The sequence below is a fragment of the Carassius carassius genome, chromosome 10 (assembly GCF_963082965.1).
Source record: "Carassius carassius chromosome 10, fCarCar2.1, whole genome shotgun sequence".
NCBI classification, from domain to species: Eukaryota; Metazoa; Chordata; class Actinopteri; order Cypriniformes; family Cyprinidae; genus Carassius; species Carassius carassius.
The window spans coordinates 2406878-2423683 of NC_081764.1; the positions used below are offsets into that span (position 1 = coordinate 2406878).

General features: G+C 38.2%; 3 protein-coding genes across 4 annotated transcripts; 1 reads left to right on the forward strand and 2 right to left on the reverse strand.

The window, feature by feature from the left end:
- Positions 1-322: 322 nt before the first annotated feature.
- Positions 323-4583, forward strand: LOC132151510 (deoxynucleotidyltransferase terminal-interacting protein 1-like). 2 transcript variants are annotated; one of them, XM_059559657.1, is made up of 13 exons: positions 323-682; positions 1124-1194; positions 1324-1420; positions 1509-1607; positions 1744-1809; positions 1947-2003; positions 2484-2545; positions 2629-2674; positions 2748-2806; positions 2917-2977; positions 3049-3120; positions 3891-3946; positions 4023-4583. In XM_059559657.1, the coding sequence occupies exons 1-13, from the start codon at positions 608-610 to the stop codon at positions 4138-4140; spliced, it is 939 nt and encodes a 312-aa protein (XP_059415640.1). In that variant the 5' UTR covers positions 323-607; the 3' UTR covers positions 4141-4583. The 2 variants fall into 2 exon arrangements, with proteins under 2 accessions (XP_059415640.1, XP_059415639.1); XM_059559656.1 differs by having other exon boundaries at positions 325-682; positions 1121-1194.
- Positions 4584-6314: 1731 nt separating this feature from the next.
- LOC132151513 (regulator of G-protein signaling 9-binding protein-like) lies at positions 6315-8415 on the reverse strand. The gene is made up of 2 exons (XM_059559659.1): positions 7207-8415; positions 6315-7027 (listed from the first exon to the last, which is right to left on the reverse strand). The coding sequence occupies exons 1-2, from the start codon at positions 7406-7408 to the stop codon at positions 6492-6494; spliced, it is 738 nt and encodes a 245-aa protein (XP_059415642.1). The 5' UTR covers positions 7409-8415; the 3' UTR covers positions 6315-6491.
- A 102-nt stretch (positions 8416-8517) lies between these two features.
- On the reverse strand, positions 8518-15343 carry LOC132151512 (E3 ubiquitin-protein ligase RNF182-like). The gene is made up of 2 exons (XM_059559658.1): positions 15087-15343; positions 8518-10597 (listed from the first exon to the last, which is right to left on the reverse strand). The coding sequence occupies exon 2, from the start codon at positions 9867-9869 to the stop codon at positions 9126-9128; it is 744 nt and encodes a 247-aa protein (XP_059415641.1). The 5' UTR covers positions 9870-10597; positions 15087-15343; the 3' UTR covers positions 8518-9125.
- Positions 15344-16806: the final 1463 nt, after the last annotated feature.

Genomic DNA, 16806 nt, shown 5'->3' on the forward strand with positions numbered 1-16806 from the left:
ACCGTGCAATACAATGGTACATAAATATGGTAATAGTTTAATATCATGGCATATGTAGAATTGTCCTTTTATCGAACATCCTTTGATAAGAAGTATATTATTTAAAAAATAATACTGTTAATACTTTTTACATTTTGCATATAATATTTAAATATTTCTCAAAGTCATCTTCCGTGCCACAACAATGATGGCCGCTCGCTCCTTCTAAGGGACTCTAGCGTGGCCACTCCCATTGTGTGGCTGCACATGCGCACTACCGATCTAAGACTTTTATTTTGTAAATCGCCACAGGGACGATGATTTTGTTGACGTCACTGCGTTATTGCGTTTGAGGAAGCGACTGACAAGACAGACATCGAGCTGTCGAGCTTTGACAAAAAACAGTACCTTTTCTGATTATTTAATTAGTTCAAAACGTGTGCTGTTAAATTTGTTGTTTTCAATGCACATCTGCAGTAAAGTCTAAAGGGTCAGAATCAGCTCGCCAGACTGCATTGAGTTGCTGTCAGCTCGCAGCGGTGAAGTGCACACTTATCGACCAACATCAGGAAACCCCTGGAGCCTTTCTATCGATCTCCATCGATCCGCTGAGGATTAATAGAGAGTGATGGGAGCTCAGAGGAGCGAGGGACGCAGAGACTGGCTCCAGCAGGATCTGACCGAGCAGCAGATCCAGACAGTGGTGAGTCAATCTCGTGTCATCATCATCATCATCATCATCATCATTCTCTGTATGCACCATAACTGAGCATGCACCATAACCTTTCCACGTCACACTCACCCCAAAAATTTATAAAAGAAAATATATTTTTGCACAAAGAAAACTAAGCCTGTTTTAAGACAAACCTTTTTTTTTTTTTTTGCGTTGACATAATTTTCTTGACAATCAAGCACATTATGCATTTTTATTTTCATTATTTTTATGAGCAAAATAGTTTAGTGTTTATTATCCTTTAATTAAAAAAACAACACTTTAAATCTGTAAAATGTTGCACTGACTGTCAAACCATCCCTGCAATTACATGCATGAACTTGCAATTATAAATCAAGCATTTTATTATATTCTTTATGACCGTTTACACTTTTTCTGGATGTTGTGAAAATGTGTTTTTCTGAACAGCAGAATCCCTGGAACATCATGATCAAACACAGACAGGTTCATCGCAGAGGACGACGCTCACAGATGACCGTCAGGTAAGTCCATAAATGTGCGTTATTGGTTTTCATTGTTAAACTACTATGATCTCAGGTTAACGTGCTTTAAGACATGTGCGGCTCTCTCAGAACATCACTATGTTTAATTGAGCGTGTCATTGTGTAAAGTTACACAGATCCTGTCATTTCCATGGATCTCCTGCGAACTGTTCTGCAGCCCAGCTTTAACGAAGATATCCGTGCTGTGTTCAGAAAATATATGAAGGTGACTGATCGATCATGCTTTTTTTGGGGACTTGTAATGTGGGATTAAATTGCTCTGAACGTGTTATTTATTTAATTTTTTTGCATAGTTTTTTGAGAAGGCAGCCAGCAATGTGAAAGAGAATGTAGGAGGAGACGTCCAGCCCGAGCAGCTTATCAGAGACGCCTGCAGAAACTGCCTGGAACATGTAAATCATGATTTATATATATTTGTACAAAAAAAAAAAAAAATATATATATATATGCATGCATGCATGCAAGCAAAGATTTGTGGTAAATCAACCTATAAGGTAAATGTTTGGTAATGTGCTGTTTTTGTTTTAGGCAAAGCAGCTCTTTCCTGATGTTGAGAAAATGGCCCCAAAGCCTAGTGTTGACCCCACAGTAAAGGTAAATTGAGAATTTATTTTCATATGTTATTATATCTGGTATTATAGCAGACATTTTTCAGTTCTGATTATTTTATTTTAGTGCTAAGTTGTTGTTTTTATTTAATTAATTCTTTTTTTCTTTTGTTGGTTCCACAGCGTGCACGGCAGCCAGACGACTCCTCTGGCCAGAGAGGCAGCCCCATCCCTAAAAAGGTGAAATAAAAAATGTATTTGGAAATATTATTTTCTGTTTGAATATATTGGAATATTTGTAACATGTAAAGATGTATTTTCAGCATCATTCCTCCAGTCTTCGGTGTCACACGATCCTTCAGAAATCATTCTACTGATTTGCTGCTCAAGAAACATTTCTGATTATCATTGGTGAAAACAGTCATGCTGCTTAAAACAGGCGTAAAACAAATAAGGAAAGACTCATATTGTTGTGGAAACTGTGAAGCATTTTGTTCAAGATGAATCAGAAGTTCAGAAGAACAGCTTTTATTTGAAATGTCATTAATGTCGCTTCTGATCATTGCTGAATAAACGTATCGTTTTCTTTCACAAAACTTCTTTTTTGACCTTGAACTTTTCAACAGTAGTGTATTTATAAAAAAGAATGACATTAAACAACATCTCAAAAAGAATAGTGATGTTGTTCTGAATACTAAATATATCATTTTTTATCTTCAGAGGAAAGGTCGCCCTCCTGGTTCAGTTGTACAGTACGACAGACCAGCCCAATACAGCACTGCGTAAGTGTCCAAATATTTTCTCTATCGGATGTCTCCCTATATTAAAGATTCAAGCTTTTGACAAGTTTAAATGTCCTCTGCAGAGCAAAACCCAAAGTATCCGAGCCAATAAGGCGAGAAGGACCTAAGGTAGTTATAATGTACATTTGGATTAAAATAGCATAGTGTTGATATTAAAGTAAGTGTGTTGGTGTTTGTAAAGTGGGACCCATCCAGACTGAATGAGAACAGCACATTTGTTCTGGGATCCAGGGCCAATAAGTAAGTGGATAGAGGTTTGCTCTAACTATATTATAGATTTCACAATAGCTGACAAAAACAGGAACTCTTAAACAATATTTGGCGTTCAACAAGAACTGATTTAATTTCAGGGCTTTGGGAATGGGTGGTACAAGAGGAAGAATCTACATCAAACATGCAGAGCTCTTCAAGGTACGTCTCAGAATTCATTAAGCTTTTTCTATGTTCATGTTGAGGTAACGGTAATATCTTTTGTGTCTCAGTATGCCGCTGACGCTCAGGACAAACACTGGCTTTCAGAAAGACAGCATATGAGAGCTACCGGTGGAAAGATGGTGAGGACGTTGTGTTTGCGTTTGTGTTTCCAAAACATGTTAAAGAAATAATTCACCCAAAGATTATTTACCTTCGGGGCATTCAAGATGAGTTTGTTTCTTCATCATTTCAGCAATGGATCCTCTGCAGTGAATGGGTGCCGTCAGAATGAAAGTCCAAACAGCTGATAAATACATTACAATAATCCACAAGTAATCCACTCCAATCCATCAGTTAAAATCTTGTTAAGCAAAAGGCTGTGTCTTTTTAAGCATTTTTTACTTAAAACCCATTGCTTTCCCAAAACCCAGTCCTCTATCCATAATAATGCTTTCTCCAGTGAATAAGTCATCAGGTCTGAATCAGGAGAGAATTTTGCACAGATAAAAAAAAAAGGATAACAGGAGATGGATTTTTCACTGGAGGAATTTTGATCAGAAGCATCAGTTTAAAGTTAAAATGTATTAATGACGGATTTGATTCTCATAAACACTTCTTTTCGTTTTTACTTCTCAAGATATTAACTGATGGACTTTAGTGGTGTGGATTACTGTGATGTTATTATCAGCTGTTTGGACTCTCAATTTAACGGCACCCATTCACTGCAGAGCATCCATTGGTGAGCAAGTGATGCAATGCTACATTTATCCAAATCTGATGAAGAAACAAACTCATCCACATTTTGGATGGCCTGAGGACGAGGACATTTTTAGCAGATTTTTCAAATCCCAAAAATGAAGCTTTAAATAAGGATTCATCATCATCTTATTTAAACCGTTTCTCTTCTCAGGCCTATCTGCTTATAGAAGAGGATATTCTTGATCTTGCCCGAAGTGAAGACTACAAGTAAATAAAAAATTTCTTACTGAATCAAGGATTAGATGAAAGAATTTTGCATCACCATTTTTTCTCTGAATCTTAGGGACTGCCCTGATTTGAAGCTGGATGAGATGAAACCATTTGGAGTGCCCTTGTGGATGGTGGAGAAAATGCAGAAGGCAATGGAAGCACAGAAAACAGAAAATGAACTTGTCATGTAATACCAACCTCGTCTGGCAAGTCACTGGACCACGGACACTCTTAAGTGTTACCAATTTAACATAACTGTAACTTTTTGTTGTTTGTGCGATGTTCACAGTAGACCCAGGCATTATGATCAAGTTGCCCAGAAATTGTTTTGTTGGAGGTTTACTTGCCAAATAAAAATCCCACATTTCATTTTAGTGTGCAATTGTCTAAACTGGTCTAGATCTGATTTCTTTCTTTTTTTTTCAGTCATCAAATGTGTGCTTTTTTTCATGACTTTGTATTTAAAAGACTTTAATATCTAACGAGGCACATATAGAGCCTCAATGATTTTTTTAAGTACTCTGGTTAATGGACATTTATGTTTGTTTTTTCGTGTTTCCCATGATCCTTTTTCCTGATTTTAACTAATAATATTGTTTATCATTTATGCTTTAAAATTGAATTGATTTGGCTGTTTTTATTTCTCTTTTTAAATATATTGTATTCTAAAAAAAAAAAAAAAAAAAAAACTAAGGTACTTTCTTAACAGAACTATATAATGAGCTTAATGTTTTTACCTTATAGTATATTTTTTAACTTTAATGTTTTGTTTTTTTTTTTCTTAATTTCATACCGGTTACACTCACCTACTGTCTGTTATAACTGAAAATGTAGAACAGTTTATTAATGTATGCAAGTATATTTACCAATAAACAGTTTTCATGCTACGTGGTTTTTTTTTAATTAATACTCCCAATTTATAACAACTAGTAAAGGTTTAAATTTAGGCCCTGTCCACACGGACACGGGTATTTTTATAACCGTGACTTTTTTTACGCGGTTCGGCCTTTCGTCCACACGAAAACGCTGTTTCAGGGCACCGAAACCGAACATTTTTGAAAACTACGGCAAGGGTGAGCATTTTCAGAAACGCTGGTTGCAGTGTTGTCGTGTGGACAGTATAACCGGGGTTTTTGCCTTGCGACATCAGAGTGTGCGCCGTTATCCGCTGTGTTTGACGTCAGATTGTGCGCTGCTTACTGCTTCTGATTGGCCAAGGTGACTTTACAATTTGGATTATATCGCCGCCTGCTGGTGTGGCATGCTCTTGACAGCGCTTGATAGCACGTTTTTGCGTTTTCATGTGGACGGGATTTTTTTTTTAAAAGCAGGAGGAAAAACTCCGGTTATAAAAATACCCGTGTCCATGTGGACTAGGCCTTAATGCATTGAAAGACCGAAACAATGGTTATGGACACACCTACCTGGCTGTATTACCCAATCAAATCAAAGTAAGTCGTGCCTGGCATCAGAGCTCATTGGTTGCTATGCTATCGCTTTGTTCGTAATCCATGCTTCTGATTGGTTGAATTGACTGTAAAGGCGGGGAATTCCATTTGGCAGCCTCAGTTTAAATGGGGGCGTGATGTGATTTAAAGGGTTAGTGGGTTAGACTACTTTGACTACTACTTAGACTACTTTGATGATGTTTTTCTTACCTTTCTGGACATGGACAGTATACCGTACACACAGCTTCAATGGAGGGACAGAAAGCTCTCGGACTAAATCTAAAATATCTTAAACTGTGTTCCGAAGATTAACGGAGGTCTCACAGGTTTGGAACGACATGAGGGAGAGTTATTAATTACATAATTTTGATTACTGGGTGAACCAACCCTTTAATTCTTGTAAGGTGAACTATTTTCTCCTGGAATATAAAGCAGCATGCCTTTTTGTCTGATTTGGTTGGCTTTTAAACTAATTTAGTAGCCGTCTTGTCTGGATCATTGTACTCATGAATTCTTGTTTTTAGAGCCTAACAATGATAGTCCAATGAACTCTGGAGCTGCCGAATTACGGGAAGACCAGGAAGGTGAATGAATGATCATTGCCAGAGTGAAGCAGTTGTTTGAAGAGAATGGTTTCTAGTTCAGTGTTTCAGTGAATCGTGCAATAAACTAACACATTTCAAATCTATTTTGTTGCAGCCTTTAAAGCCCATTTGCACACAACCTACAAGAATTGACCATGAACATAAATGTCTGCCTTTTTAGTTTTTTCTTGTTCATAATAATGTAAATTGTCAGTTATTGGTCTGTGTATATTATTTATATGTTGTATGACACTTTCCTAAATGAAATGTTAATTTAAATGAGTTTTTGTCCCTAATTATTGGATTGCAGTAAGTGAAAATAAGACCAGAATGTTGAATAATTGCTTTGTTTTATTTACATTATATTTAAAATATAGTTTTAGGTACCCAACTGATCAAGTAAGAATATAGTCTAAAAAAATGTTCTGTATTGAATTGAAAGGTTTACGGAATATAATTGTCTGCAATGCAATTTCAAAACTTTTATTTTATTTAAACTAGTTTCAGGACCTAACTAAGCAGGCATAGTAGACAGCCTACTTTGCAGTTGTGATGATTACAACAGCCTGATGTATTATTTTGAGACACCACCTCCACTTCCATTATGTCCTCCAAGCGTTCATCCTCTTCTTGCCAACCATCTTGGTTAGAAACCCCTTCTAACCAGGCTTCTTGTGTGGGTTCAACAGACCACAGTGGAACATTAACTCTTTGAAGCATTTCTTCAAGCAAAACATCAATCTCCACTATGTGGTTCTTCAGGTCTAGTCTTGCAGTCTCCTCTACTGATAACCATGGCGTTTGCACCATGGCTGCCCGAGCTGCTACTTCTGAAGTTCCACCTGCATAACCTGCATTGATGAGGGCTCGTCGATCTTTGCGCTGGGTCAGAGGAAATATCTCTTGCAAGACTTTGACCTTCTTTAGGTCCTGCTGGAAGTTTTCCAAACTGGACAAAAAGATCACCCAAAGTCGTTCAACCTGCTCTTTGTTCTCTTGTCCTTGCTCCATTTCTATCAGCAGACTTAGCAGCCTCCGGTGAAGCCCTGAAACATGAGTCGAACAAGTCAACTATCAAAACTTTGAATGTGGTGTAACTGAATATGGCCTGTTTCTAGTTTTTGCAGTGCAGAAAAATACTGAAAGGGCAATGTAAAATTTCTGCGCCACTAGCATTACCAAACTGCTTCCTGCTTGATTTCTGTTTCTGCTCATCCAGTCTTACCTGAGCATATTTTATGAGCTAATGTCCTGGTTTCCTCCAGCTCCTCTCTAAGGAAGCTCCCATCCATGTTGCTCCCCAAGGAGGTGGCCATTTGCTGGAAGCAGGCTGTCACTTTGCTTAGGGTGGCCTGTGCCCGCTCGCATTCATTCACATGCTTCTTTCTGGTTTGGATTTCCACCACCGACTGCCGCCAGCGACTCATTACCACTCAAGTGGTGGACAACCTAAACTTTGCAGACAATTTAAGAGTTACTGTTGATCGCAATATCAGAATTGGTATGGCCCATTCTGAACTAAAATATTTGAAATGATATATGGAATAGTTTTGGACTTCACTAGATGTATTTTTAAATTCATTAGTCTTGTAGTACATTTTTTTCTCTCAATCTAATCCCAATTAAATGGATATACCATAATCATTTATTTTGCTTAAACATATAAATTATTTGCCTTTGTTAGACTGGTTTCTTTTTGGTTTTCTTTTGTTGTAACTGTTGTACCACTTTAACATTAATTCTTATGTTACCTTATTTTTTATTTCATTTTGATGTGATAATGTTCAATTAAAATGCTACACCCTTTTGCATGCAGATGCATTTGTAAGCCAAACATTTTAGAAAAGAGAAAATCCACTTACTGGTAACTGAGCCTCAAAGATATCCGTATGGTTTCACAGTCTTCAGAAACTTGTGAGTTGTTTTGGTATTCCTGCTTCTCAGTGTGATAACACCTGTTTGAGACACTTCTGCCAACCTTCTTGTATTTGTACGCTCACCTATGTTTTTTTTTCCAAAGCTTTTATAGAAGCCGGTCTTCAGGGACACTTGTTAAAATTAGGCCCAAACCTTTCAGTTCATTCTCTCAGAATACCTTGCACTATAGATCACTATGTCAAAGTTCTTACTTTCTCAGAAATACATGCAGTGTTGGGAGGACAAGGTCCACAAGACATCCATGCATAATGACTGTATGTACGGTTGTCTATATATATGTGTGCATGCGGGTGTGTGTGTGTAAATAATTTGTGTGCTGTGCACAGTGGTTTATGTGAAGTTAATTGTCCACAGGGAGAGTGGTATGGTATTGTGGAGGAGTAGACGGGGGATCCTTTATTGACTCCCTTGTGGTTACTTGGGCTTGTTTGAAAGCTGTGTGTCACTTGATCCAACATGTACACTCCCATGGGTCAAGTCTCCTGAGCAACACCAGAAAGTTGCAATGAAAATCCAGTGCATGTTTTTGTCCTTGTCTAGAACAATACTCCAGCAGTGTTCAAGTATGGTAAGTGTACTTCATTGCGTAAACTAGAGCTCTGTTAGATATGGAAGAATCTTTATTGATTATCTAACAGGTGGCTTTAAAGTATTTGTTCATTCTCATAGCAATGACAAACACATATTCACTTATTTTACATATACATTACAGCTTGGCCATTGATATGCCTTACAAAGGCAACTAGGAACTTCAACGAGAACATTGAGACAATGATTGAAATTATACCACAGATATTTATAAGATAATGAAAAGCGAACAAATTCATCTAGTATTGTTGAACACATCCTGTGGTTTCTATTTTAAAGTGTGGACAGAGATTCATCCTCTTTTGCATGTTATTTATATCACAGTTGTTGAAGACCAATTGGGTGAGCTAGACACGATACAAAAACACAGCGATCTGATGCAGTCCAAAATCATTACTTTCAGCTTGCATTGGTAACCAAGCCTTAACTGCTAAAGTAAATTTTAGTTGGCCCTGCATACAATGTGAGGTGAGTTTCAAGGAGTAGATGCTGGTATAATCTGGTGCAATGGAAAAATTGGGTGTCTGGGATTAGCAGATATGCATCAGTCATTTGGCTTTTGTTCTTTTACAGGTCTGGCTAGTCCAAAGATCAGTCCAAAGACCAACCGATGGGGTGTTATGTGGCGATGGCCTCCATGATCTCATGGCACAGACATTGGCAGAAGCCGTAGAACACGCAAAGGACCAGGGTGGAGGGCACCAGGCTGACCAAGATCACTCCCATTGTGAGCTGCTGGATCATCAGTAAGTAGATCCCCAGTGGCAGCGAGCTGAAGTAGACCAGGCAGAGGAAACCCATCAAAAAGCGAGGAACCGAATGAGACGTCCATGCCCGGCACTTCTGCACGGGCTGGTGGCAAGGCAAGGAGTCAAGGCTGGCAGGCCGATACAAGCGCACCATGTTCAACATGCTCATAGAGTCAGAGGACTGCGACTCTCCAGGGACTTCCATGATTGTGATGACAAGGCAGTCGGATGAACTGTGGGCCTGCTCGCCTCCGCTCAGGCTGCTGGGCGTCAAAAGCACCTCACCACTGGGTGTGGTACCACTCTTAAGTGCCTGGTCCTGGTAAGTCAGAATAGCCAGGATGTTGCTGTCATCTTGAAGCAACCAGATCTCCTCATCGGGGACATGAGTCTCATGGCGACAGAAGGGGCAGCTGATGATGCTCGGAGACGAGTCCAGCTCCACCATCTTCTTGAGGCATTTGGCACAGACACGATGCAAGCAGCTCAACACTTTGGGCTTGCGGGCTCGGGTGTCAAAGCGATTGTAGCAGATCTTGCACTCCAGTTCCTCCACCGTATAAATCACTGGTGCCTTGGAGCCCTCAGTCTCCGAGTCAGACTTCTGGCTCATCCTGAGAGATGGAGTGCAGTAACAGCCGAGAAGACTGGAAGAGCCAGTAAGCTGGTGCAAATGTTCAAATTAAGCAAATTTTAGTATGCTATAGGAGCAGCACCTGAGCACCGTCCTTGTTAGCCCTTGTTTTTCTGCTTTGTGTTTGTTTTTCACCAACATGGATTGCTTAAATTCATCTTTTCAAGAGCTTGCAGCACAAAATGCTGATTAGAAGTCCACAGAATCAAAACTTAGTCCTGACAGAAAGCTTAATATATGTCCATGATATGACACCATAATGTATTTATGACAAGCAGAAAAAGCTCAAATACAACAATATGCAAATTCATTGCTTGCTAAATGAGGATCTCCATTCCATTTCCACGCTCAGTTCCAGAACTTACTTGGGTTTTTCCAGCATGAAAAAGACAAAACCGAAGAGACAAAGAAATCAAGTCAGTTGACACCAGAGAGGTCCAAAAATATTCCATAGCATGGCTGTCAAGCGTCTGCCAGTTCATTTGAAATCAGAGTCTGGACACAGAGTGTGTTTTTGCCTCGTTATCCATAACTGATTCTGGAATGAGGTGGAAGAATCACAGATTCAGATAAAGTCAGCAGAATCATCCTGAATACTGTCAGATATGTTCTTCTTCTAGTAATGGCTACACTTGATCATGACTTTCAACTATGAATGCTTATATTGTCCTCTGAGTTCTTGAAGCTCTTTGTTCCTTCTGCAAAAACTGAGAGAAGAGACAGAGGCGTTATCTAGATAAGAATCTAACTGTTTGCAAAATGCAGCAGATCTGGAGAACACAAGAGGGAATAGCTTGATATCTACACTTACCTTTAATAAGTAAAACCATTCTAGTGTCACTGAGCCAGCAGCACTAAAAACCCTTTGCATTCGTCAAGCCCTTCCTATCAGATGTATAGATGTCAACGTAGGGGTGGGCATGGGTGATAGAAAGCATGCATATACCGACTGCCAAAAACAGTTCTAGTTGTACCTCCCAATATTCAGAATAGTGGCTGATTGTTGACTTTTTAATGTCAAATTCTTAAACATTTAAACCAATATTTGGTTGCATCCTTGCTTATGCCAAAATGTATGTTTTATTGATTACTTGGCTAAAAGAGATCCTCAGATGTGCTAGCCATAGGCATGGCAAGCCGTTCAAGCGAAGGCCAACGAAGGCCATAAAAACTTGATTACATATGCAATTAGCTCCTGTATTCCCTGATTACCTGTGGACGTGACTCACTCCGATCTGACAGAGAGGCAAACAAGTGATGCAAGTGGATGTCAACAAGAGAGTGGCAAACATGCTAATTTAATTTCCCACTAAGAAACATTTCATTGTTTTTCCTGATCTCTTTCCATTTCTCAAAGTGCAGGTTGTTTTGAATTTGAAGCCAGTCTATAAATAGCATGTGTGCGGTGCTAGAGGATACAGCATCCCCCACCTCCCCCCAACCTTGATGACTGTGATAAGGACTGTCACACACACACACACACACACACACAAGCACACACACGACCAACAATACAGGAAGCAGTGATGCGCTAAAATTATGACTTTGACATTGTATGGCAGCTTGTCTCTAAGGGTTCCTCAGCTAGTTCATGTTAATGGCAGCAGACAGTCTGTTGAATAAAAGCCAGTGGGTCAAGCATGACATCCACATGAAGCGAGAGGAGCGAAGGTTAAAAGAACGCAACTGTCATGGGCAATTTATTTGCCATTAAAATGGCAGGGAGTCAATATGTGCTTAGTGCACATAAATACATGCATACATACATTTAGCTGAGTAATCAATGCAGTTGCAGTGGAATATATTCAATGTGTTATACTTGGCTGCAGACAGCTGTAGTTTTCAGTGCCTTGTAAATAAAGATCTTTATTCAGATCAAGAATGTGCTATTTTTAAATGCAGTTTGTGTGATGCTGAAATTTCAAGGGCTAGATTGAATTTATCCTCATGTTGGCTTTAAAAAAGCATTGGCAGGAAAATTGAGCATGCGTAGCCCGAAGTGGTCCTAAAATTGTTTTAATTGTCTTCATCCAAAATGCAATTTCTTATTTTAGGTAAAATGAAGATGTTTTGTGAGATTCACCCGAAAACTCTCAATCCCGAGGTCTGTAATGAAAAATCAATTTCTATTTACTTTGTCTGTTCAGGATGTCTAAAGTGTCCTGTTTCTAAAATAATTGAAATTGAATAGTGATAATGATGAAGTGTCAGCTGTTGTTTGTTCTCTTCTTGCTTTGGTGACCTGTAGTGCCAGTAACCACAGGGGATGATTGCGTCTGTGTGAAGGCTATGTGTTTGTGTGAGAAGCGGAAATAAAGATGCAATGGGCGTTCACAGGAAAACACCATCTGTGTCTGGGTGCTGTGGGTTACATAAATAATACCAGTTCACCTGCCTGCCCCAATGTTTACGTCAGCCTTTTGAGCAGCATGCAGACCTTCTGAAATCCTTCTTATTTTCATTGTTAGTTTGAACATATAAACCTTCATTTTTAGCTCATTGAATTAAGCATGCTTTCTAGGATTTATATGTAACAACTTCATGTAAAAAAGAATATGATAATGAAGCTCAAAATTTTGATCCTAGATGCATGTTAAGGATCACTGATCAGTCATACTAGTGGTTCCAGACTGACAACCAATGTTTACAAACCACAGTAGTTCAGTTAGATATGCTTATAAAGCCTGTTTTAAAACCATTAAAACTACTTATGGCCTTAAATTAACAAGAACACCCATTGGTTTTCTTTTAGATGCATAAAAATGTGCAACAAGCATGACTGTTAATGTAACCTTTGGATAACGGACCACCCTCGTGCCCACCAAGTTCTCCTGGGATGTTTCTACTTGCGTGTTATGATGTGGTGTGCGTTCAAGTGAGATTGGTCGGAATAAAATGAATGTGACATGTTTCTTTTTCTCTTTTCCAGTTCTAGACAGGAAGCTTTTTTGTTTTTTTTTTCAAGTGAGTTTGGTCGGAATAAAATTAATGTGACATGTTTCTTTTTCTCTTTTCCAGTTCAAGACAGGAAGCTTTTTTGCACTAGTGCCACAAAATGCACATTAGATGTGTAATTGATGCTTGCAAATGACAGGAGGGTATCTAGGGACTGAGACTAAATTCTGCAGGAAAGTACAGATCTCAATGCAAAGGACCATTTAAAACTGACAGGATGATTAAAATCATCAATACAAACAAAGCAGCAATATATACTACCAGTAGCAGAATTACAATCCAAATAGCATTTACAACCTATTGTATTTCTGTAATGTGATGCATTTCCAACTATAACTCATATTCAGTTAGTTAAAAATATACTTTTATCCATCAGGAACTGAAATGCCACTGGGACACATTTGAGCAAGCTTTTTGAATGGGACGTGGAAGCTAAAGGTCAAGTTCATTCTCAAGAGCATCTCTTCATATATCACTGGTAACATTTCTTCATATGTACTGTTATTTGCTATCATTTCAGTAAACAGCACAAAACAAGGTAAACTACAAATAGAAAGCATTACACATACATTTTCAGACCAGCTCAATATGTTAGAATAGCTTTTGAAAACCATAACAAAGAGTTACGTATATTGCGCAACCATAAACAAATCTGTCGATTTATGCATTTGGGTTTCCACTATAGATACAAATAACTCATTAAGTCTCTTTTAAAACAAGTTTCATTTTAGAGCACAGCCTTATTTTTCTGTCACTTCTGGCAATGCAGTAAAAAAGGTTTTTTTTTTGTTTTTTTTTAGTTGTTCCTGATTTAGTGTGACAGCTCAGTGGTGATTTCACATGCGAGTTAGCATTCTATTCACTGAAGAGCAGGGATAAAACAGACCAACCCACTCAGGTAACCAGTGGCCTTGTTTACACTGAGTGCCAGATTTGGAGATAGAGATATATATTGTAATGTAACTAAATGTCCTAAAGTGACCAGTTTGGCCAAGACATGCTATTTTGCAATTGGGAACATTGCCAAGGCTGAACACTGTCATCATAAATAAGTATAATTGAGTTTGAGGTGGAAAGCACTTCTTAGAATCTTTCCATCTTTAGAACACTCGCATGTTTTTCATGAAAGCTATTAAATTGGATCCTTTTGTGAAATTCTGATGCTTTTCAACATGCATTTAATAATATGTTTGTGTCTTGCATCTAGCACAGACTCTTTAAAGTGGCAGACTCTTATAATGATGGTGTTCAAGAGGCTTTTTCAGTGAAGTAATTACAATTCATCCTCCACATAAGACATTATATAACATGCTAAGACTCTCTCACTTCTCTCAATGACTGCATTCACAGTTCATTAGTGAGGACTCTGATACTCGTGCTCAATAGATTAACTCTTCAGCTCTTGACAGATGACAGATGAATATATATATATATATATATATATATATATATATATATATATATATATATATATATATATATATTTTTTTTTTTTTTTTTTTTTTTTTTAATAATCCCTTTTTTGGTGCAAACTCATTTTGAGAAAGAGTTTGACTAATTTTCGCATCCATCAGATAAAATATTGAGAGTTATGAGAGATATGTGCAATGCATTTGTCGGAGCCAGCTGGTTAATGATAAATGACAAGAAGAACATCATCATAACACTAATCGAACTACTAACATTTCAACAATCAACAGTGTCTGCATACAATCACTACTTTGCATAATTTAGCTGCTATTTTTAATGTCCATCGCTGGTTTAGATCCAACAGGTATTTTTTATTTTTTTTAGGCTAGCTATTCATCGATTCTTGTGGATTTCATTAGAGCAAATTAAGAACAACAAATGTACTGATATTAGAAAACGATTCTAGTTTTTCCATTAAATAAACACAAGCGGCTCATCGCATAAATTACGATAGCCTATCTGTCGCGTGCGTTTTTTTGTTATTGACGTTTTTACAATAGCGCCGTCGCTTTTCCAACTCATAAGCCGTTTTAGTATTAAATGACAGCTCGGATAAACCCAGTTAATTATTAAAACTAATTTGCCACACGTTTGCCTTTGGAAAAAAGTCGCGTTCTGCAGCGTCGCAGATGTCCATCAAATGCATTGCGCCGAAACGTTGATTACGCGTATAAACATTGGATGCAAATTAATAATTTAATGCACGGAGCCACGGTTTATATCATGAGCTGTAAGCGTTTATAATCCGCAGTGATCGCCAATGACACTCACCCTCAGGTCTTGATTGCGCCTCAAAAACCAGTATCCAACCCTAATAATTGTCTATTACCGACACATTTTCCTTTTCGCGTCGCTTTGTGGTGAGTCACAGTCAATCTCGAGGTCCCATCTGTCCGACCACAACTGCTACATCCCCCTCATTGCGGTAATGCTCCAGCATCAGAAGCTGCACGGATTTCTCCTCAGTGGTTGCTGTGGCAACAGGAGCCAGCGCGAGCTCCGATCTAACGCGTTTGACTTCTCTTACCGGACGCACGTGAGCACCGAAGACGGTGATGATAGACGGGATACTTGGACGTTGATTCGGTTGTTTTTCAGTCACTCAAGAATAATTTTTATCATTGATTTTTCCCCCATTAAATAATAAACGCATCAAGCGCATATTAAATAGCCTACTCTGCTTATTAATTAATTAGTCTTTTTATACAAGGTCATAATGAATCGAGCATTTTAAGATATACATTTATTTGATCATTATCTGGAAATCAGTTAACATGGCGGTTGACACAGCAAAAACAACTAGATTAACAACCTGTCATAAAAAGCATGATGGTAACATCACTGACAGTGACCTTGGAAGCATGCAGCTGTGAGATAAAGAGGAGAAAGATTATGGCATGGCAGGGATGCAAGGAAATAATACAGTGAATCTGAAAAAAAGTAAATGCTCTGGGTGAACAAGGGAGTGTAACATTAAATAAAAATCCCCCATTCCCCGGAATTCTCTTGTTGTAATATAACATTGATTTAATGGTGATTTCCTTTTTTATTTCAGACTGTTGGCAAAACAGAATGTCACAATACACAAGTGTATCTACTTTATCTCATTATATTGTATCCTGACCCCGAAATACCATCCTGTACTGTCTCTAAAGAGCTAGTATAACTGTATAATCTCAAAAATCCACTCTCAAAAAATAAAAATCTGAAACTGTGTAATGCTGAACAACCAAACATTTTATTAACATCAATTATTATGTACATTACACTAACAAAAAATGCTCCAGACAGGCTTGATTTCCTTTAATCATGCTTTAATAATTCATAGTTCATAAATACCTCACCTGAAGCCCTGAAGGTCCAGCTACTTCTTCCTCAACATGCTCTATGACATCTTCACAAGATGTCTGAGTTTTCTAAATGTAATTAAATGAACTAATTAATAAAATACACACATATAGTATGCATTCAACACATCATGTTTATATTTCAGAGTCTTTTTTAAATATAAAGGGCACATGGTTTTGTGGATTAATGTGTTGAAATTTATGTTAGCCTAATGTGTTAGTTTGTCTGTATGAGAACAGCAGTAAGCTAGATCAACATTAGAATAAAATACAGATCATATTCTAACATTTTATCATTGTTGAACTATATAACATTGATTAGTGACTGGTCAGTCACTACTACTAGTTTATTTGTGTGGCTAGCTAGTTATTTTGCCTACTTACACTCTTGACTGCTTTATGAAAAAGCTTCTTATGTCCCCTTTCTTCTTCTTGGGTGGCATCTACAACGTACAAAAAGGGGCAAAAAAACGGAACATTAAAATGTTTTTAGTAGAGAGACAGCTCTGGTAATTTACAACATGCGCGCGCGCGCGCGCACAGACACACACACACACACACACACACACACACACACACACACACCACCCGCTCGCTACTAGTGCAAGCACAAAAGTAGTCCCGGCCCGCGCGTGTAGCCTGTC

What these genes read in the sequence shown, in the direction of transcription:
- LOC132151510 (XM_059559656.1), top strand. Translation starts at nt 608, where the DNA reads ATGGGAGCTCAGAGGAGCGAGGGACGCAGAGACTGGCTCCAGCAGGAT. An exon ending in TGTTCAGAAAATATATGAAG is followed by an intron (nt 1,421 to 1,508) that starts GTGACTGATCGA and finishes TTTTTTGCATAG; the next exon opens with TTTTTTGAGAAGGCAGCCAG. An exon ending in GAGCTACCGGTGGAAAGATG is followed by an intron (nt 3,121 to 3,890) that starts GTGAGGACGTTG and finishes TTCTCTTCTCAG; the next exon opens with GCCTATCTGCTTATAGAAGA.
- LOC132151513 (XM_059559659.1), bottom strand. Translation starts at nt 7,408, where the DNA reads ATGAGTCGCTGGCGGCAGTCGGTGGTGGAAATCCAAACCAGAAAGAAG. An exon ending in AGCTCATAAAATATGCTCAG is followed by an intron (nt 7,028 to 7,206) that starts GTAAGACTGGAT and finishes CTCATGTTTCAG; the next exon opens with GGCTTCACCGGAGGCTGCTA.
- LOC132151512 (XM_059559658.1), bottom strand. Translation starts at nt 9,869, where the DNA reads ATGAGCCAGAAGTCTGACTCGGAGACTGAGGGCTCCAAGGCACCAGTG.